At 41.6% G+C, this 22,133-nt stretch overlaps 2 protein-coding genes across 3 annotated transcripts in view; one reads left to right on the top strand and one right to left on the bottom strand.

Annotated features, from left to right (window-relative positions):
• NUGGC (nuclear GTPase, germinal center associated) overlaps positions 1–10,381 on the bottom strand; it is a 47,815-nt gene extending 37,434 nt beyond the window's left edge. Inside the window, exons 1-2 of one of the 2 annotated variants that reach the window (XM_079140370.1) lie at positions 10,166–10,381; positions 936–1,016 (exon numbers count right to left, since the gene is read on the bottom strand). In XM_079140370.1, coding sequence (XP_078996496.1) covers positions 936–966 — 31 coding nt within the window. In that variant the 5' untranslated portion in view covers positions 967–1,016; positions 10,166–10,381. Of the gene's footprint in view, positions 1–935; positions 1,017–8,766; positions 8,989–10,165 lie in introns of those variants that run through there. The other variant, XM_079140369.1, reaches the window with a different exon arrangement.
• Positions 10,382–10,781: 400 nt separating this feature from the next.
• Positions 10,782–22,133, top strand: part of ELP3 (elongator acetyltransferase complex subunit 3) — a 78,875-nt gene continuing 67,523 nt past the window's right edge. The window contains exons 1-3 of the mRNA XM_079139952.1: positions 10,782–10,915; positions 13,993–14,092; positions 16,559–16,697. Coding sequence (XP_078996078.1) covers positions 10,897–10,915; positions 13,993–14,092; positions 16,559–16,697 — 258 coding nt within the window. The 5' untranslated portion in view covers positions 10,782–10,896. The remainder of the gene's footprint in view (positions 10,916–13,992; positions 14,093–16,558; positions 16,698–22,133) is intronic.

The following is a 22,133-nucleotide window of genomic DNA, read 5'->3' as shown; positions in this document are numbered from 1 at the left end:
TAAATTGTAACTTGAAATGTATTGGCCTGAACTTGGATCATAGCTCTTACTGTTCCCTTTTATTGCTCAGGCAACCATTGTCCTTTCCAACATTCTTTTATACCGAATTATCCTAGGAAAGACAGTAGGAGGGAAGGGAGACAGGACAAAACAAAAACAAAAACAAAAACCAGCCTACTGCTGCTGTTACTTCTGGCTGCCACAAGGTGTCACATTTGAAAACTGATCCCCAGCAGCCCGACAGAGGCAGGTTCATTGTTGATCCATACCATTGCCAGAGGCCATCTGGATCTTCCAAGCAAAATAATCCCACTCCTCAATGCTAAATTCAACCAAATGGATCCCAGAGTTGCAGTTTCTCCTGTTTGGAGGCTCAGCCATGTTTCAGGTGCTGGCCACTACCCTCCGGACCTGAAGACTTGGCTTCCCTTACCCCTGAGCTCTTTCCACAGGAAGGAAGAAGCATTCCTCCATAAATCTCAAAACACAACTGATGATAACCCCATTTTCTCCACAGGGAGGTGTGAGAAAGGTGACAAGACTCACCCTTTAAAAAGTAACCCAAGAGGCCTACATCTCTGCTTGTAAGGAAAGCCACTGACATTCCAAGGGCCCTATCTTTCCCACTGCAAGAGAGGCTATCTTCCGAGGGTCCTAAAAGATGGTTTTTGGAACTTTCTTTTTTAAAAAGGTAGGAAACCCCACAAACTTAATTGCCAGTCAAACAATTCACTTCATTATGAATAGGCTATTTTAGATATCGTTGAAATAATGGACATTCATTCACTATTAAAACTTGTCAAGAAAAAGAGAGTATGACTGAAGAGCAAGGAGTGATGGAGATGGTTAGACACAGTCCCAGTCATTGCCTTTGACCAGGCAACAGCAGTCAGTTCCTGGGGCTCCATCAGAGGACACCACCGCAGGTGTCTTACCTGGGTGTGGCCCGGGCTCTGTTTCTGCCATTTCTTGTTATGTATGTGAAATCTTCCTTTTGTCCACCTGGGAGAACTGACCTAAAAGGACATACAAAGTACAAGGGGAAAAAGCAGCAGACATTAAGAATACAAAAAGCAGAAACTAAGAATACGTAGATCTGTTTGTGCTTTGTTTCCCTCACTGGATTTCAAGCTCTGTAAAAGTAGCACCCATTCAATCTTTGAAAACCTGGTGACACCTAGTGCCAACGACACTTGTCTTAAATATGACATCAGCGTGGGATCAATAGTTTCCTTTCATACTTGTATCTTTGAAAGTTTAAGCTGATGTTGCCTGTGATCTTTAAGACAGAGAATGAACCTCTGGAGGCCAGAACTTCGCAAGTGAAGTTGCAGGGCTTTGTGCCCAGGGTCCCAGAGAGGTGTACCCTGACCCTTTATGCCAACGCCGTTCAGTTCCAGAGAGCCTCAGCAAGAATCTGGGAGGTTTAGAACACCAGATGCTCCTATGGAGTTTCCCTGGGGGCTGTTGAGTAGGGAGGAGAGACACAGTAACTGGGTTCTATGGACCTTCTTCACCACCCCACCCCCACCAAAGGACAGCCCTACTGGGGGGCTACGAGCAGCCCAGAGGCATGGAGTATCTGCAGTGAGGAGAGAGTCACCTCCAAAGGAGGTGCCCCGCCCATTGGCAGACAGGGCACAGGCATGGAGGGAGAGCCATGGACCCTAGAGGCTCAGACGGGAGGGCACACACCTAGTGGGTGGGAATACACTATGATGGAGCTTCTTGGTCCCCACCCATAGAGAGGAATGTGGGGGACACAAGTAGGAAGCACTCAGAGTGCTCCCCATATCTGCTGTTTCTGTTGAGAGCACTCAGCCGTGTATTTCAAAAACAGAATCACCAGCCCTTAAACTATGCAAAATTCCTCCCAAAGTGTCAACCTACACTCGTCCCACAAGCTGTTAGGGGGACTGTCTCATTTACACATTAACCCCAAATTAAAATCACAACCCATCTGTTGAAACTGGCTAAGCTGGTGTGCTGGTTGACTGTGGTCCAGGCTCCTGCCACACGCTAAGTCCTGAGCCTCAGGTAGAGGGTTTTACCTCTCCACTCCTCTCCTGCAGCACCCGCTCAGGTCACCCCACATCCCTGATGGTTCTCCAGGGCACGGCATCCCGCGACCTGCCAAGCCTCTTAGCCTCAGTCAGGTGCCCTTCCCCCTTCTTCTCAGTGAATTTCTATTCCTCAAGATCCTGTTTTGGCATTCCCTCTGTGATATGGTGCCCGAATTCAATCATTCCCCTTGAGTCCCACTGCCCCACAGACAGCTCTCTTATAATGTTGACCGTGCTTTCTTTATTTCTCCTCTTTATTGAACCATCAGTTATTAGAATTCAGGGGATTGCACTTTTTTCAACATTGCAGTTCTATCAAGAAGTGCATGACTGTCAGTAAATGCTGAACGGACGAATGAATGAATGAATAAATGAATGAAAAATAATGGATCAGATTCCACACCAAAGGATGTTTAAAAAACAGATTCATGGGCTGGGGTTGTAGCACAGTGGTAGAGCACTTGCCTCGCATGTGTAGGGCACTGGGTTCCATCCTCAGCACCACATGAAAATAAATAAATAAAATAAAGGTGTTGTGTCCATCTACAACTAAAAAATAATGTAAAAATTTAAAAATAAATAACAAATTCATTTTTGACATGGTTAGAGTTCTGCCTTAGAGAGTAAAGCAGCAGGTATGCAAATGGAGCAATAATCAGAGAGAGGACTGCTCAGGAACTGGGAATGCTGGACCTGAGGAAGGGAAGACACAGGCAGAGGCAGAAGACAGGAGGGACTTCAGGGTGGTTTCAAATGCGTCACCCAGAGCAGCATGAATGAGAGGTGATGCCTCAGTTTCATGGCTCCAGAAGGGTAGAACTAGACCCCCAGGTGGAAGGTAACAGAAAGCACTTTGGCCCAATATTCTCAAGTTCAGTAGTTCCCCCTTAATCTGTGATTTGTTTTCCAAAGTCTCAGTTACCTACAGTTAATTATAGCCCCAAAAGTATTAAATGGAAAATTCCAAAAATAATCAATGCTTAAGTTTTAAATTACACACCATTTGTGAGTAGCATAATGAAATCTGACACTGTCCAGCTCTATCCTGTCCAGGACATGAGATCCCTTTGTCTGGCATACCACTGCTGTATGTGACACCTGTCCACTAGTCACTTAGCAGCCTTCTTGGTTATCAGATCAACCACTGTGGTATCTCATTGTTTGTGTTTAATCCTTGTTTTACTTAGTAATGACCCCAAACTGCAAGAGTAGTGATGTGGGCAATTCAGGTAAGCCAAAAAGAAGCCACAGAGTGCCTCCTTTAGTGAAAAAGTAAAAATAAATATGGTATTTTGAGAGACAGAGACCACATTCACATAACATTTAGGACAGTAGATTATTATAATTGTTCTATTTTTATTATGTTATTGTTGCTAATCTCTTACTGTGTCTAATTTATAAATTAAACTTCGTCATAAATATGTACTTATAGGGAAAAAAAACAGTCAATGTAGAATTCAGTGCTATCTGTGGTTTCAGGCATCCAGTGGCAGTCTTGGAATGAATTCTCCAAGGATAAGGCAGGATTACTATAATCAAAGCTGTCCAAAATGGAACGAGATCCCTTAGAAAGTAATGCATTTCCTGCCACTTAAGGAGTCTGAACAGGAAACCTATGACCATCTGGTAATGGTATTGGATGAGATGAATCTTAGGGCTTCTTCAACTCTCAAGAGTCTAAGTTTTTGAAGTGTTCCCCAGAGAAGCTGATAATGGAAGTACTCTACGAGGTTACTACATTTCATAAGAAACATGACAATTTCTGGTTTGAAACACTCAGAAATGCTGAACGGCATCAAAGCCTAGGTGATTGAGGAGATAAAAAGGATGGAAGAGCTATCACATGGGCAAACCTACCATCATGTCTATCCATAACTACAGAGTTAGGAATTAACAAAGAGATCTGTTGTTTCCTGAAGACGGCAGCTCAAAGCCATTGTCACATAAAACGTGAGGCATTATATTATCACAGTGGACACTGATGATAAAATAAAACATATGGTCTTGCTAGTGGTAGACATATGGTCTACTTTGTAGACCTCCAGGAAAACTTCTATCCTGGAATTCATATGTCAGGAAGAACCAGTGGGGCCAGACGAAGCCCCAAAGAATGAATCAACTGAAGTGATAAGCATTACCACCAGACCACCATCGAATTAAAGAAATATTTCAAGTGAGAACACAGAATCTTGAGAGTTGAATAAAATGTGATCTTGAGACTGAGGCCCTTCAATCTGAGAGGGATGTGAATCAAAGCGCATAAAAAGTACTAAGAGTTGAGCAGAGAATCAGATGTGCTCACTGAATTCTGGGATGAAGGTAGTGGTTTGGCTCCTTTCAGGGTCATAGGAACTTCACTTCTCTGACTTCATTTACTAAATCGACAGAATTCAAAAGCCAGCAAAGGTCATCAGCATGTAGCTAGCTGGAGTTGGATTGGGTTTAGCTGCTTCCAGTGGAGCTACCAAATCATAAGCACCAATCAAACCAAAGCAGCACCCACCAAACCAGCCCATAAATAGCATGTAACCCCTAACTGAAATCTGAGAAAATGGAAATTGTTTGAGATGTGGTTGTAAAGAACTGGGCTTCAAATTCCTTCAAATGTTTGAAGACCGGCAGGAAAGGGTCATCTGACAAGTCATGACACTGGAGAATGGAAACGATATCATTTACAAAAAGGGAAAGGAGGTAGAAAGAAATTAACAACAGATGCTTAAAAAGGAAAACCAATAGATAAACAGGGGAGGTAGCTTGGTATAGTTGCTCAGTATGGAGTCACTGGGTTGAACTAAACAATGTGATGGGAAGAGTAATCAGACAAATCAGAGGTGGCACCTTTTATTTCTGGTATTGCCACCAATAAAATAGAGCTGTAGGACTGCAGACAAATCATTTGATCACTCTGGGCCTCAGGTTTCCCGTCTGTAAATGAAAGGTTAAACTAGTCCTCACAATGGAAAGTTCTAAGATTTAAACAAGTGCTAAGAATGGAAATTCTCATTTTAACATGTCATTTGTTATGGAAACTAATAATGTATCAATGATTAGGGTCTTCTATGTAGCACAACTGAGAAGACTATAATGTCAATTCGTTGTATTAAAGGAGAAAGTGACCTACAGGTGCATCGTTCCTCCTTAGATGATGCTGGAGTCCACTTCCCTGCAGAGCAGAAAGTAATGATAGTGCATATCATGCAAATTTGGTTCTGTAGAGAAGCAATAGGAAACAGACAGTCCAGACTTACTGCTCAGTCAGGCAAGGTTCTGCAAGTGTGGTTTATTCCACTTGTATTTCAACTATGTGGTTAGCACTTCAGTTTTGCTTTTAGTACTTATTTACATTCATGTGCACTGAGCCCAAGAATAGCATCTTTTTGGGGGGGACGGGGGTACTGGGGATTGAACTCAGGGGCACTCAACCACTGAGCCACATCCCCAATCCTATTGTGTATTTTATTTAGAGACATGGTCTCACTGAGTTGCTTAGCACCTGGCCATTGCTGAGGCTGGCTTTGAACTTGCAATACTCCTGCCTCAGTCTCCTGAGCTGCTGGAATTACGGGTGTGGGCCACCATGCCCGGCCCAAGAATAGCATCTTTCAATGAGACTCTGCAGGTTTAGCTAGATATGGGGAGGTTGTTCAGAACTGGCTTCCTGTTAAGTAATTGTGACTCGGGGATGTTACTCTCGCTTCTATCATCTCCCTTCTCTCTGTTGCTTACCATCTTTTTCCATACGGAAAAGTAACAAAGGTGACACAGATGCAAGTCATCCCTATGCTAAAACAGCTGTAGACACTGGACTTAAATAAAGAAGGCTTAGGCCCCTTCTTGTAGGGATATGGACAATGAGGCCCAGGGAGGGGAAGGAACAGGTCCTAGGGCATGTATCAAGGTCATGGCAATGAGGACTCAGACTCGGGGTTCCTGGGGGCAAGGCCAAAGTCCTTTTCATTACACTAAGAGTTCTGTAATAAATACTACTCAAAACCTCTGGAGCGTGGGCACAGGGGAATGAAGGGAGAAGTGCCCACAAGTGAGGGTTCTCTCAAATGACTGACAAACATGTTTCTTGGGGATGAATGTTGTTGAGAAGGAGGAAGAAAAGCAACCTGAAAAACAAAATTGTACATAGGGACTCAAAGTGAAGCTACTGCCTGCAAACTCTAAGATGCCCTTGGGGTACCGAGAGAGAGAGAGAGAGAGAGAGAGAGAGAGAGAGAGAGAGAGAGAGAGAGAGAAGGGGAGAAGGGTCAGGGAAATACACCTTCACTGCATTTGCTCTGTTTGATGCAGAATTGAATGTGCTTATTGCAAATTACAAACATTCTGTTCTTTTACTTTCTTTGAGTCAGAATCTTCTTACTCTACCTTGCTCCCATTATTAGCCCTTCCCAACATTAATCTTATTTTTCTTTTCATTTCTATTATTTCCCTCAAAGTGGCACTAATAGGGAAAAAATTAAATGCTTAAATTGGCAAAGTCTCTTTGGGGGGCATTTTGGTTTTTAACACTGGCATATTTCCGCCTTTTAACAAATAGGTAAGTTCTTGGTACGCAGTAAGCACTGGGTAAGTATTTGTTGAACAAAATTCATCTTTAAAATACATCTTAGGTGTAAGATTCATAATGGTAGGAGTTATATTTATTTTATTCATTTGTTCATTCTTTCAACAAATATTGGCTGAGTGGTTGGGGTGCTGGGGTACAGCAGGGGAGCAGCACACAGGATCACCTTCCAGTCTCAATGGTATTCTGAACACTGCTCAGGACATTGAGTCAGGATACTTATATTTCATATTTCAAGGTAGCACTGCCTGATTTCTCTGAACCCCAGTTTCTCCAACTATGGCGTGGGAATGGTGAAAACAGCCCTATCAGGAGTTTCTTGTGATAATGTATGGAACAATGGTCTGTGGGCATTTAAGCACTTGTACAACTGCTATTTCTAGAATATGTTGTAAAGGCAGCTAAACTAGAAATCAGTCCTAGTATTCACTAGGGCTGGATCTATTTAGTTTGGCAGGGGCAAATGCCACTTTCACTGGTAAACTGACTCCCCTTCTTGTCCCCACTGATCAATCACTTTGAGGAGGCTATCCCATGTTCCCTGGAGGTTCTGGTCAAGTTTCATCCTCCTTCAACAGGGAGTAAGGCTAAAGAATGAAACAGAGAACAGGAGATTCTTCACAAAATGATGGAACATTGATAAAATTGAGGACTTATTTCCTTTCTTTTTAAGTTTTAGGTTTTGGTTTAAGTACCTTTGTTGTGTGGGCAACTGTTGGGTTAAACACTAATCAGTGCCTCGGAAAGCTCATGTAAGAGAAGGACTCTAAACAATGTGCTAAGGAAGGAATGGAGAGAGGAAGCTGGCCACCTCCCTGGTCTCCAGCCTAGAGGTCAGCATCAGAGCAGAGTAACCCTGGTGGTAGAGTAAAGGAATGTATTCCCAAACCTCTGAAGAGCTCCGTCGGGCGGTGGGCATGCAGTCTGTCCTAGAACTTCCCCCTGCTTACAGAGCGCCCTCCTGGTGTCCTGGCCTGTGGCCACCCAGAAGCACATGAGTAAGAAAATGTCCAAAACCTCTTGGTTGAGTCTTCTAAGTTCTTTCTTTGGGATCAGTCAACATTGTGCTCGGGGCAACTGCTGCCCTGGGAGGAACAGCAACATTTCTTAACCACCTTATTGGACATTGTACTGTTCTTCCAAACTAGGGATGAACCAAAGGAGCAATTTAAACATGCTAGGTCAGAAGCAAAGGGTAAAACAAGAACCTCCACACCCCTAAAGGAAAAGGGGTTTGTTTTGGCATAAATACATCAGGCAACACATTGGGCATTAGCAGATGGCCACCAGAGGCAGTCAGAGAAGAAGAGGCACTGGGGTGGAGGGCTGGCAGGTTTTTCTCCAGCCTCCTCTCTGTGTGAATTGGTGAGTAAATAAGGAGGTTTTTTTTTTTTTTTCATGACATACTTTATCAGTTTCTAAGATCCAAGTAATTTACGCAATACTCCACCCTCCAGGAGGTGGGGTACAACTCCCCGGGCTCAGGTGCGAGCGTAGACCTTCCTTCCAAAGAGCACAGTATGGAAGTAGCAGGAAAGTAACTTGGACAGTGGAGAGACTTGACCAGCACTATTCAGTCAGGTGACCAAGGTCAACACCAATGGTCACAGATCACAGTCATGGTAAGCACCCTCCATACAATGTTATGAGAACAACATGCTACTTCTGTGATCTTCCTCTCCAACCCAGAACTCCAGGTAATCATGAGAAAATGATCAGAATGCCCACAGAGGAGAATCCTACACAATGTCTGACCGGCACTCCTCAAAACTGTCAAGGTCATAAAAAACAAGCAACGTCTGAGAAAACGTTACAGCCAAGCAGAGCCTAAGAAGACACAACTAAATGCAATATGGTATCTTAGGTGGGGGGCAGTCCTAGCTTAGAAAAATGATATTAGATACAAACAAACTTGAATAATATAGGCTTTAGTTAATAATAATGTACCTGTATTGGCTCATTACTTATAACAAATTGTACCACAGTAATATAATAAGGGAGTAGATTATGTGAGAATACTCTAAACTATTTTCTTAATTTTTCTGTAAATCTAAAAGGATTCTCTGAAAAGTCTCTTTTTTAAAAATATCAACAAGTTACAGTGTGAATCATATAAGAGAAACAACTTACCAGATGTTACTGAATAGAAAAAAACAAAAATCTCTTTCTGCTTTCCTTCTAGGAGTCCACAAAGAAGATCAGGGCAGCGGCTGTGCCTTGGTACAGTTATTCAGAACCGGTTATATAAGAAGTACGTGGCCCTGCCGCCTGTCAGGAACCCACATTTACACAATAGAAGTGAAACTAACTTGCCATCCGCAGGCTCTCCACCACAGTCTCCTCCCTCACAGGACACATGCTATTTTCTGCTTTCATATAAACTTAAATTACATGAACAGGGGCTCATGTACCCTTCTCTGCCCTCTTTCTGTAAACAGGCAGAGCTTAGTCCTTTTCTTGTTTAAATATATCACAGTATCCACCCTGCAGCAATCTTTCTTGGAGGATGAACCCTATTCTGATGGATCTGGCTCACTAGAGCAGAATGGCAAACGTCCCAGTTGCAAGAGAGATAAAGAGCTGGTTCCTCGACACCCAAACAAGAGACATGACTGGGAGAGATGGAGAATATGAGAGGGTTAAAATAAACCAATTCTTGACCCAAAGTCCTAAAGTTCACCCAAAATAAAATCCATAAAAAACAAAATAACACTGGATTGTTTGATAAGAGAAATGGACAGCAAGCCACTTTAAATAATACTTTCTGGAACTTCAGTTTTAAATCCATGTTTTTAAGAACAAATATTCTTAAAGTACTGTCCAGTAGAGAAGAGAGGAAAAGAAAACCTATTCCACAGTGCCGTGTCTGAGAACCAAACAGTGCCCCTGAGTACAGGGAAAAAGACTTAGAACCTTCAGTTTGGGGTAGTGTGTTACCTTTAAGGACCAACTCGCTCATTCCCAGGACACCTCTCAGGGACTCTAGGTGTGTACTTAGTCCAAAGTGGGGATGTAGAAAGTAAAGGGATCAAAATGAGGAAAGAATTGAAGGTGAGTCTTAAAAGACTGCTTTGAACTTTTAGCACGATGATGTAGCCCCTCCATAAGAAAGCCAGAGAAGCATCAATATAAGTTTAAAACAGAGAAAAGAAAATCCATATGAATACCATCATTAGTGTGGGATCTTCTACTTATCTCTCCAGGCAAAATCGCCTTCAGGCTGACATTCATATCACAGGCGCTCAGCTCTCCCTCTACTGGAGATTTCTTTGCTTCAATAGTTAATTATATTCCTAATCAGAAGTGCTCCCAAATGACTTAAGAACTAAACCAGTTTTGAGTGTTTTTAAAGCTGCCTGAATTCTTATGATAGACCTTGGAACCTGCTATTGGAAATCCAAATGCCAGGTCTCTTGGAAGATATTTTCAAGGAATATAATTTACGTTTAATGGTCTGAAGATGACAAAAAGTACAGATACCATTGAGAAGACAGGTCGTGTCACAGAGGGGTCAAGGACTTGGAGTTACCTCGGTTCTTTTCCCGCCTCTATTAATGAAAGGGGTTCTTGCATCCGTGGACAAAGGAGATCATGGGTGGGTTTCAGCAAAAACTATCCCAAGTCCTGCCTCCAAACTCTGCAATATGTTGTACATGTGTGTTTTGCTGGAGAGAGTCATAGTTTTCCGATAGCTACCAATGGATGGAAAGGTGCCATTCTTCTGGGACCACAGTGACCGACTGGCCTCACTGTCTGCAGGTCAGCATTTACTAGATTCCCCCTGGTGCCTCCCAGGCTCTGAACTGGCTTCTACCACTTCGGCTGCGGTCTCCCCACTCGTCCCGCCCCGCCTCCGCCTGCGCTCCCACACGCCATTCAGAGACCGCCCGCTCTCAGGCTTCCAGGGGCAAAAGCTCTGACCCATCGCTGCTCCGCCCAGGCCGAGCTTGGGTCCCCAAGCTGCCACTCGATTCCCCAAGCTGCTACTCGACTCATCCCTCCGCCCAGCCACCCGGCAGGGCGGCGGCCAAGCCCCGCCCTCTCCACTCGCCCCACCCCCTGGCGCCGTCCCTTCTCGCCCCGCCCCTTCTTCCGCCACCGCCTGGGTGGGGAGGAGTTATGTGCGCGCAGACTTCTGGGAAGGGCTTTACGATACGGTGGCTGCGCTTTTACGACAGGCCGGGGTTGCTTTGTGGCTGTTAACTTTCTCCGTGGTCTGAGCTACAGTCTCGTGGTGGCATCTGCTACGACGGCGCAGAAATGAGGCAGAAGCGGAAAGGTGCAAACAGGGAGGGCGAGGGGAAGAGGGGGGTGGTCGCCTCGGCGGTCAGATGTAAAAACCAACTTTCCTCCTGGGAATCTGCTGCCGGATCCAGTCGCCTGGCCGCCCGGGTCGGTCCTGTGTGGATTCCAGCCCCCGCCCTCTCAATACCCTTTATGCTTTTAAACCTTCCTACACTTATTCTCCTCCTCTTGGGCAGTGACTTGGTGTCTTTTGCACAAGTCGCAGGGTGAGCTTTATACCAAAGTATGCTCTTCAAGGAGTTAACGTGGTTAATGCATTGAACGCCTTCTCGAACTTTACCAGACGCTTGACGTATTCGAGGTTTTTTTTTTTTTGTTTTTTTTTTTTTTTTTTAAGCCTTAAGTTAAATATGAAAAGCCCTGGATTTTCCTTGCAGTCTGTGAACAGTTATGCATGCATTGTGCATTAACTCCCATTTCTATTTCCTGCGCTAGCGTGGAAAATTCTCGTTAGTTTTTCAACGGAAGGAGCCAAATTTTAAACATTCTCAGGGGTTCTGTTCTAATCTCCATACGCTCACTGGTTTAGTAATGCTAATAGTTATTAGAGAAATAACTACTTTTATTGAGTCTTTTACTAGTCATTCTGAAGTCACTATCATCTCCATTTTACACATGAAGAGAGTCAGTTAACTTTCCCAACCCAAAATTATACATAGGAGAAGAGGAGCTAGTTGGTCAGGCTGTGTCTCTGACCCCAAAAACATAAACTGAAAAGTGTGTGTTCTTAATCACTGTGCCTCTTAGCACTAATTGCTGTTTCTCTTGCTTCCAAGCAGCAGTTCCAGTGTCCCAAGTATTTATTATCTTGTCACAACAAACTCTACATGCCTCAGATTAAATTTGTCCTTGTCTCTAACTTGCTCCTTCTTAGCCAGGCCAGACAACTTAATTCTTTTAGCATCATCTGTCATCAAACCCTGTTATCTGTTATTTAGAAATCACACTTGAAATAGCTTATCCCTTCTCACTTTGGTCATTTTGGCCATTTTGGTCATCCTAATCTGCTTTCATCAATAATTAATATTTACATGATACTTTGGCTTTCCTATACATTATTTCAGTTGATTCTTATATTGATCTTGTGAGATTTGTGTCTATTATACCAATTTTACAGACAAGGACATGGATGCTCAGAAAGCTTTGATCCTTCCTTTATCACATAGTCAATGGGTTGGGACTGAAATCTGTCCTGTTAAATGTTTTTTTGTTTGTTTTAATTTCACATCTTGTGGATTTTTAACTGTTACCTTTCAAGAACCTTTTGCATAGTGTCCACTTTATGTGTATGCTTTTTACCTTTGGAATCATTCTTTGTACTACAATCTTTTTAAAAACACTTCTTTCATCTTTTTTGTTTACAAAGTTGAGAATATAAAACTCTCAGTTGTGTATTGCATTCCATCTAAATGCCTTTGTCTTGTGGCTCTTGTGCTCTTAGCTATCTGATCTTTACTGAACTCTGACCCCCACCAGGCAGCTTGTATTGAAGTTAGGCAGTGCTCCTTCACACACAAAATGGCACAAAGACCCCTGTGCCATTTCTACCATGAAGCTTTGTTTGATTTACTGCTCTATTTAATTTAAGTGGTTTTCAGATCCTAATCTATTTTCATCAGCCCAGCCTCCTTTTACCCTCCAATTGAAGTTTTCTGCAGAACCTCAGTACAGTGGTAAGGGGGTAAGGGGTGGTGGTAAGTGGGAGAGACCCTTCCCTTCCCTCCACTTCTTCTGCCACCACCACCAGCCCTTCCTGATACACAGCCCATTAGGCATCTTTGTAAAACTCTGAAGTGCTGAACTATGTGGGTTGGAAAACCTCTGATGGTAGATGGACTTTTTCTCTCAAATTATGTGTTCTGTGTGTGTTAGCTTTGTCTAGATGTCTTAAACAGTGGGGGGTGGGCAGGGAATTGATGCTGAAAAAACTGGACTTGAGTCTTAATTGTGCCATTTACAAAGGTGTAACTTGCCTTTGCTGCTTTTATGTGTAAAATGGGACAACAGTACCTGCCTTACAGTGTTACAATGAGGTTTCAGGTGGAATTAAAGTAAATGAAAGGACTCCAGGGCTTTTTCATCCATCCTTCTGTGATGACATCAGTGTCTTTGCACACCAACTTTCTCTGCAGGCAGGAAACATGCTTGCTGACAGCCCCCAAGCTAGAGTGGCATCATTGTCCTTGAAGAAAAGAGCTCATTCCTTTTTTTTTTTTAACTTAATTTTATTTTATTCGCTGTACACAAATGAGGTATAACTTTTCATTTCTCTGGTAGTACATGATGTAGAGTCACACATGTAGGTGTAGTCATACATGTAGGTGCTCATTTTTGAACAGTAAACTAGGATTGAGGATGGGGTCACATGAGAACATGTCAGCTCCTGCTGTGCCTTTGTATGACAAGGGGAGCCCCAGTTGCCAGGAGAGGGTCGTGATGGTGGGCAGACAGGATCTTAGAAACATGTCAAGATCCTTAGATGGTGTAAAACTCAGAACCGTGCTTTGCAATGCCGCTTCTGCACACAGAAGATGGGTTTGAGTCTCTGCTTCACCCTTGGTGATATCTTTATGGGCTAGGCAATGTTGTGTTCTGTCACACTCTGTTCTGGGAATCAGTCGAATTAATGCATCTAAATGTTCTCTATGAACTGTAAAATATGCAAAATTAGTAATTACTAATCTGGAGTCAAAAGCAAGATATCTAGTTATTGTACAAGTAGGGGGGTTGGGCCTTATTTTCTCCTGTTTCTAACTGTAATATTCTCATAATGTTCTGTGCCTCTAATGGGACCTTTTCTCATGTGTAGGGAAAGCCAAGGTTTGTTTCAAAAGAGATTCAAAAGATGATCACATTGTAAACAATAGTTTCTTCTAAACTTGAGCTACTCTTTTGGCATAGTTGGATTGATTTTTGGAAGAAAAACTGGTACTAAATAAGGTTTTAAAATCTTTACTGAATAATTTTTTTTTTTTTAACTATTATTGAATAATATCTTTTCAGGAGATCTGGACTGAACTGATTTTTGATTGTTGAGTATTATCTTTCCAGGAGATCTCAGCCCTGCTGAGCTGATGATGCTGACTATAGGAGATGTTATTAAACAACTGATCGAAGCCCATGAACAAGGGAAAGACATCGATCTTAATAAGTAAGTGTATCTATAAAAAGAGGTTAGCTTTGTTCTTAAGTAGTAGTGCACATTTTTAAAGATTCTAATATTACTTGTGTTTTGTTTGTTTGGTACTGGTGTAGCTTTACCCCTGAGCTGTATCTCGGGTCCTTTTTTTCTTTCTTTTGTTTTGTTTTTAGACAGGGTTTTGCTAAGTTGCACAGGGTCTCACTAAGTTATTGAGGCTGACCTTGAACTTGGAATCTTCCTGCTTCAGCCTCAGTTGTTTGGGATTACAGAAATGTGCCACTAAGCTCAGCTAATACTATTTGTTTTCTCTTTCATATTTTAGTTAAGAGCTATAGCTTTCTGCTTTTTTTCACTTGTGTGTCTATGCCAAAATTGTCTTGTGTAATAATGGTAATAGTTTCTAATATTTTGGGGGCACTAAACTATATTTCAGGTACTTTTATTGGTGCATTTTATGTAATAACTCAGTTAATCCTCTGAAAAACTGTCCCTATCAAAAATATTAGGTGTCATCCGTATTTGACAGATGGTAAGCTGAGCCACAGAGAGGTAATAATTTGTCCAGAGGTAAGTAGCTGATTGGCAGAGCTGGGATCTAGAATTAGGTCCTCTGTCTCCAGAGTCCGTGCTCTTCTCTGTGACATCACTTTACATCCTACTTCTCTTTCCTACTTCCTCAGTGAAAGCAGCTGCTCTTTGAGGACAACCCCCCCTTTGGGCCCTTGATGTAATCCATCCCCTCTCCTCACTAGATCCTCATGGACACATGCATCCACCTCCTCTCCATAATCACATTCACGGTACTTTGCTGTACCCTCAGATGAGAGTCGTCTTTCATCTCTGCATTTTTTTTTAAGCTATATATTCACTGTGTAGATCAGCCCTAACGAAAGAATTCTACCCCAACCCCAGGTCACCTCATCACCACATGCATGACCTTTTCTTAGATCCTCTTCTCTAGTTACTTGAGCTTCTGCAATACTTGACCCCTTCCCTGAAACATCAGGTTCGGTAAACATTTGATAAATAAATAAATAAATAAATAAGTAAGTAAATAATTACCCCCTTTGAATATGAACTCAATATATTTTACTGATGTTCCTCTCTTGACTTTAGTAGGTTTTTTTTTTGTTTTGTTTTAGTTGGTTATGCCCCTAAGTATATAAGTCATTAATGTCTAGTGAACGTTTCTACTTCTTATGTACTTTTGTCCTTCTCTTAATTGAGCACATCTAAAGTTAAATTTGCCATTTTCCTTAAAACTGTTCTTTACTCAAATGTCCTTATTCCATTATGTATGGACTTTCACCCTGGCTTTAACCTGTTTTTCCAACTTTTTAAACTTATGTATATTTACATGGAAAGTCATCATCTTTTTATTGAGTTGGTCTACCCATAGTTCTCAAACTACATGCATCCCGTGTTTGCATCTTCACACAGGTGGCCTGTCTGCTCTCAGCTTCATCTCTGTCTGCATTGCCTGTCTGCAGTCCACTCTTTCTTTGGGTTCATATTCTGTGACCATCTCTCCAGCACACATTAAATCCGCTCTGAATTCTGGAAGCATTCACTGGTTTGGTGTGAGGCGGATGAATGTGTTTTGTCACAATGTAGAACTTAAAGGACTGTGCCTTGCATCCTCTGATGTATCAGGTACTTAGGTAGTGTCCGCATACTCTGTATACTTGGTATTCAGTTAATATTTGTTGAAAGTGATGTGAGCACCCCCACAGATGTCTCTACATGGATTAAAATTAGAAAACAGGATGACTGTCAGGGTTTTCCTAGCAGTCACAATTAAAAGAAAAGCTACTAAAATTGTAGAGAAAAAATCAGAGGAATCATTAGTTATGATGAAGATTAATTCTGGGAACTAGGGTTGGGTTCTAATCAGGAATGGCCTGTAGGAGTGGTTGTTTGATAATTGTTTATTAAAGGCTTTATGTTTTATGCTCTGTTTTACATATAATATTTTGTCTAAGAAAGTAGTTCTCAACCAGGGTGATTTTCTCCCCAAGAGACATTTGACAATGTCTGGAGACACGCCAAGAGGAGGCTAGTGAGTGGAGGCCAAGGATGCTGCTGAACATCTTACATTGCACTAGATAGCCTCCCACCCCAAGAGCGTCTGGTCCCAAATGTCAGTGGCTGAGGGGTTGAGAAAAGGTAGTCAGAGTAGCTCTCTAAAATAGAAGCTGGAGCAGCGTTTGGAAGTAGACCTGCATTGTGCCACCATCCTGGGGCCCTCCACCATAGTCCTTTGATTTTCTTTCAGGTATTTGAGTGTAAGAAGTCACCTACTCATGAATTTTGTTCTTCTACTTCCCCGATACTCACAGATCTTAAAGCTTCTATTGTCACCTGGTGAAGGGTAGGCGAGTGACAGGAGTTAATGATGTTATTTATACATTACCCTTTTGTTGTGCTTGAAATATGGTGATCTTGATAATTCTAGATGCTTTACTGAAATTTCAGAGTGAAAACCAAAACAGCTGCCAAATACGGCCTTTCAGCTCAGCCCCGCCTGGTGGACATCATCGCTGCAGTCCCTCCTCAGTATCGGAAGGTCTTGATCCCCAAGTTAAAGGCAAAACCCATCAGGACTGCCAGTGGGGTGAGTGATTCAACTCCTGAAATATTGATAACAGGTAGCAAGGGGGAGGTGGGTGATTCAAACTGCTAACGCCTGTTAGGTGCTGGAGTGGGGACGTGCAGAACGCCAGGAGCAGAGAGAGGAAACCAGTTAGTTGTTGCTTAAATGAATAGGTGATGTTTCAATGTCTTTAATAAAGATTGAGGCTTGGCGATAATCACAATATGATAAATGTGGGCCTGCTAAAGCTGATAGCTTTCAGTGTAATCGATACTTATAAAAAGTACTTTCAAAAGGAAGTTAGTAGCCGGGTGTGGTAGCGCATGCCTGTAATCCCAGCGACTCGGAGGCTGAGGCAGGAGGATTGTGAGTTCAAAGCCAGCCTCAGCAATTTAGTAAGGCCCCAAGCAACTCAGCAAAACCCTGTCTCTAAATAAAATGTAAAAAAAAGGACAGTTAGTGGGGCCTAGTAGTTCTGTATATGGCGATTGTGAAATGACAACACAGTAGAGAGAGAGCACTGTGGGAGTCCAGAGGACCATGGGGTCCCTGCAGCAAGTGGAACTAAAGGGAAGCCCAGTGGAAAGCATGGTGCTTGCTTGACCTGCAAGTGGTGCTCAGGTCGGTGGAGAAGAGCAGGCTCCAAGGGTAATGAGAGCCAGGGTACTGGAAACTAAGGCGAGAGGAGGGCTAATGCCGATGGCCTGGTATGTGCAGGGACAGTGAGTGTACCAGACTGAGGGGACCCGAGAGTTCTCTTGGAAAAGCAGCAGGACATGAGTTTAGCTTCAGCTATAAAAGATCTTAAAGACCTCTACAATGAGAACTACAGAACACTAAAGAAAGAAATCGAAGAAAACCTTAGAAGATGGAAAGATCTCCCATGTTCTTGGATAGGCCGAATTAATATTGTCAAAATGGCCATACTACCAAAAGTGCTATACAGATTCAATGCAATCCCAATTAAAATCCCAATGACGTACCTTACAGAAATAGAGCAAGCAATCATGAAATTCATCTGGAAGAATAAGAAACCCAGAATAGCTAAAGCAATCCTTCGCAGGAAAAATGAAGCAGGGGGTATCGCAATACCCGAACTTCAACTTTATTACAAAGCAATAGTAACAAAGACGGCATGGTACTGGTACCAAAATAGACAGGTAGATCAATGGTACAGAATAGAGGACACGGACACAAACCCAAATAAATACAACTTTCTAATACTAGACAAAGGCGCCAAAAATATGCAATGGAGAAAAGATAGCCTCTTCAGCAAATGGTGCTGGGAGAATTGGAAATCCATATGCAACAGAATGAAACTAAACCCATATCTCTCACCCTGCACAAAACTCAACTCAAAATGGATTAAGGACCTTGGAATCAGACCAGAGACTCTGCAGATTATAGAAGAAAAAGTAGGTCCCGATCTTCAACATGTCGGCCTAGGACCAGACTTCCTCAACAGGACTCCCATAGCACAAGAAATAAAAGCAAGAATCAATAACTGGGATAGATTCAAACTAAAAAGCTTTCTCTCAGCAAAGGAAACTATCAGTAATGTGAAGAAAGAGCCTACAGAGTGGGAGAATGTCTTTGCCAATCATACTTCAGATAGAGCACGAATCTCCAGAATCTATAAAGAACTCAAAAAACTCTACACCAAGAATACAAATAATCCAATCGACAAATGGGCTAAGGAAATGAACAGACACTTCACAGAAGAAGATGTACAAGCAATCAATTAACATATGAAAAAATGTTCAACATCTCTAGTAATAAGAGAAATGCAAATCAAAACCACCCTAAGATTCCATCTCACCCCAATTAGAATGGTGATTATCAAAAATACAAGCAACAGGTGTTGGCGAGGATGTGGGGAGAAAGGTACACTCATACATTGCTGGTGGGGCTGCAAATTAGTGCAGCCACTCTGGAAAGCAGTGTGGAGATTCCTTAGAAAACTTGGAATGAACCCTCCATTTGACCCAGCTATCCCACTCCTTGGCCTATACCCAAAGGATCTAAAATCAGCATACTACAGAGATACAGCCACATCAATGTTCATAGCTGCTCAATTCACAATAGCCAGACTATGGAACCAACCTAGATGCCCTTCAATTGACGAGTGGATAAAGAAACTGTGGTATATATACACAATGGAATATTACTCAGCCATAAAGAATGACAAAATTATGGCATTTGCAGGTAAATGGATGAAATTGGAGAATATCATGCTAAGTGAGATAAGCCAATCTCAAAAAGACAAGGGACGAATGATATCGCTAATAAGTGGAGGATGACACATAATGGGGGGGAGGGAAGGGTTAGTGTTAGGGTTAGAGTTAGGGTTAGGGAGGGGGGCAAGTATGGAGGAAGAAAGTACTGTATAGAGGGTAAAGAGGGGTGGGAGGGGTGGGGGGAAGGGGAAAAAATAACAGAATGAATCAAACAACATTATTGTATGTGGATTTATGATTACACAAATGGTATGCCTTTGCGCCATGTACAAACAGAGAGGCAACATGTATCCCATTTGTTTACAATAAAATAAAAAAAATAAAAAAAATAAAAAAAAAAAAAGTCTGGCAAAGAAGCTAAAGAATAGGAAACTGTTAAAAGGATTCTGAGAAGAGGAATGATACGAACAGTAGATTTCAGAAAATTAATCTGAAGGACTGGGGTTGTGGCTCAGTGGTAGTGTGCTTGCCTAGCATGTGTGAGGCCCTGGGTTCAATTCTCAGCACCACATAAAAATAAAAAATTTAAAAGGTATTGTGATCGCCTACAACTAAGACAAAAAGAAAAAAAGAGAGAATTAATCTGTAGACAGCCTGCAGGGTAGTTTGGAAACAGAATGACCTGTTTGGAGACTTTGGTCTGATCTCCATGTGAAGCATGGAAATCTCAGAGATTGCTTTAGCATTTACTTCTTCATCCCCAAATAGCGTGCTTTATAGACAGGGCTTGAATTTTTAGGTTTAAGCATTACGTGTGAGTTTACCACTATGGAAGACAAAAGTTTAGCAACCTTTCAACAGGACCTGTACAGCTGACTTCCATGGCAGCAGCCTGTGTAATTCTCCTTCTGTCTCTGATCATTTTTGTCTCTTTCTTGGAGGGCTACTTTTGTTTTGCTTGCCTCTACAGGCTGATGCTTCCTGTTGTCGTAGACACATTGTATTCAGTACTGCACATGCTTTCCTTGGTAATCTGATTCCGTTTCTTTTTCTCTTCCTTTTTTGGTACTAGGGTTTGAACCCAAGGCCTCGCACATGTTAGGCAAGTGTTTTACTGCTAAGCTACATCCCCAGGCCTTTTTATTTTTTTATTATAAAACAGGGTTTCACTGAGTTACTCAGGCTGACCTTGAATTTGAATCCTCCTGCCTCAGCCTCTCCTGTTCTGGGATTATAGGTGTGCACCACCATGTCTGGCTCATTTGATGTTTTAAGTATAGCTGTATGCTGACCCCCTTACTCGGACCTCTCCCCAATCTCAGACCCTGTCTTACCTGGTAGACACATGTCCTTTGTCCCAAGTACAGCATAACCAAAACTAACCCTGGACTTGCCCATTCATCTTTGCTACCAGCCACTGCTTCCAAAAAATGTGAAATGCATCATCTATTCCTCCCACCACTGGCAGGCATGTTTTGGCCTTTATTATTTCTTTTTTAGATTATTTCAGTCATTTCCTAACTGGCTACTTTGTCTTATGTGCACCAAATCCATCTTTGACAATGTCACTAGAGCGATCTATCAGAAATACCAGAAGCACACAGTTATTCCCTACATGCTATCATTCTCACCTCTGTGATCTATTCTTGCTTTTGCTTTAATGGCGCTTTGTTCATTTTTTTGTTTAGTTTTGTTTTGTTTTAGAGCAGGTTTACGTTTATAGGCAAACCGAGCAGAAAATAGAGTTCCCATATATTTTTCCTCCCCACCCTGGTTTCCCTGTGTTGGTTTGGTACATTCATTACAATTGATGAACAATTTTGCTACATGATTATTAACTAAACCCTGTTATTTGCATTAGCGTTCACTCTTTGTGTTGCATTGGATGGGTTTTGCCAAATACATAATGTCATGTAGCCATCATTATAGTGCTGTAGAACTAGTTTCATTGCCCTTAAACTCTTCATTCCTTCCTTCTGATATCCAAATCTAATGACAACCACTGATCTATTTAGTATTTCCATAGTTTTCCTTTTCTCAAAATGTCATGTGGTTGGAATCATACACTACAGTGCAAAGCCTTTTCAGGTCAGCATCTTTGACTTAGCAATCTGCTTTTAAGTTTCCTCCATGTCTTCATGGCCTGGTAGCTTATTGCTTTTTATTACTGAATGAGGTTCCATCATGTGAATGTACCCTTTGTCCATTTACCTATCAAGGACATCTTGTTTGCTTTCAATTTTGGGCAATTATGAACATAGCTGCTGTAAACATTCATGAGAAGGTTTTTGTATATACATACATTTTTAGTTCATTTGAGTAAATATCAAGGAATATGATGGCTGAGTTGTATGGTATGAGTATATTTAGCTTTGTAAGAAACTGCCATACTGTCCCCCAAAGTAGATATTTGATTCTGTGTTCCCACCAGCAACAAATGAGCATTGTTGTTGCTCCATAGCCTTTTTGTCATTTGGTGTTATCATTGTTTTGGATTTTAGTCATTGTAATAGTTATGTAGTGATATCTCCTTATCGTTTTAAAGTTCCCTAATGACATAGGATATTGAACATCTTCACATGGATTTATTTACCATGTATAGATCTTCTTTGAGGAGGTGTCTGCTCAAATCTTTTGTACTATTTCTAATTGGGTATTTGTTTTCCTGTTAAGTTTTAAAAATTCTTGGTATATTTTCAATACAAATACTTTATCAGATGTGTATTGTGCAGATATTTTCTCCTATTCTGAGGCTTGTCCTTTTATTATTTTAAAACACAACTTGTAAGTTTTAATGAAATCCAACTTCACAGTTTTTTTTTTTCTTTCATGGATTACACTTTTGGTATTATATCCAGAAACTTGTTATGAGACCCATGGTCACCTCAATTTTTCTATCATCTGGTAGTTTTATAGATTTGTAACTTATAGTTCAGTATATGACCCATTTAGAGTTCATATTTTTTGAGTGCTTGTTCTGCTTGGAACACTCATTGTTATTATTCTTAGTAGTATAAATATTAGCAGTAATAATAATAGCCACTGTACGTATCAGCCACTGTGCCAGGTACTTTGAGTATGTTTTCTATTTTAATTTTAGTCTTGAGAGTTAGGTAGTATTGTCTTCATCTTACAAAACAGGAAAAACATAGCAAGGGCAGAAAAAATATTCAAACCTTGGTCTCTCTGGTCGACTCCAGAGTCATCACTTTTCCATTTTGTCAGTAATTTTTAAAAAGTGTTCTGTGACACTGCAAGGTTTCTTTGAAGTTTTTTAGAA

Source organism: Sciurus vulgaris (genome assembly GCF_902686455.1).
Source record: "Sciurus vulgaris genome assembly, chromosome: 5".
Taxonomy (NCBI): domain Eukaryota; kingdom Metazoa; phylum Chordata; class Mammalia; order Rodentia; family Sciuridae; genus Sciurus; species Sciurus vulgaris.
The sequence above is the reverse complement of the archived record's forward strand: the minus strand, read 5'-3'. Positions and strand labels throughout refer to the sequence as shown.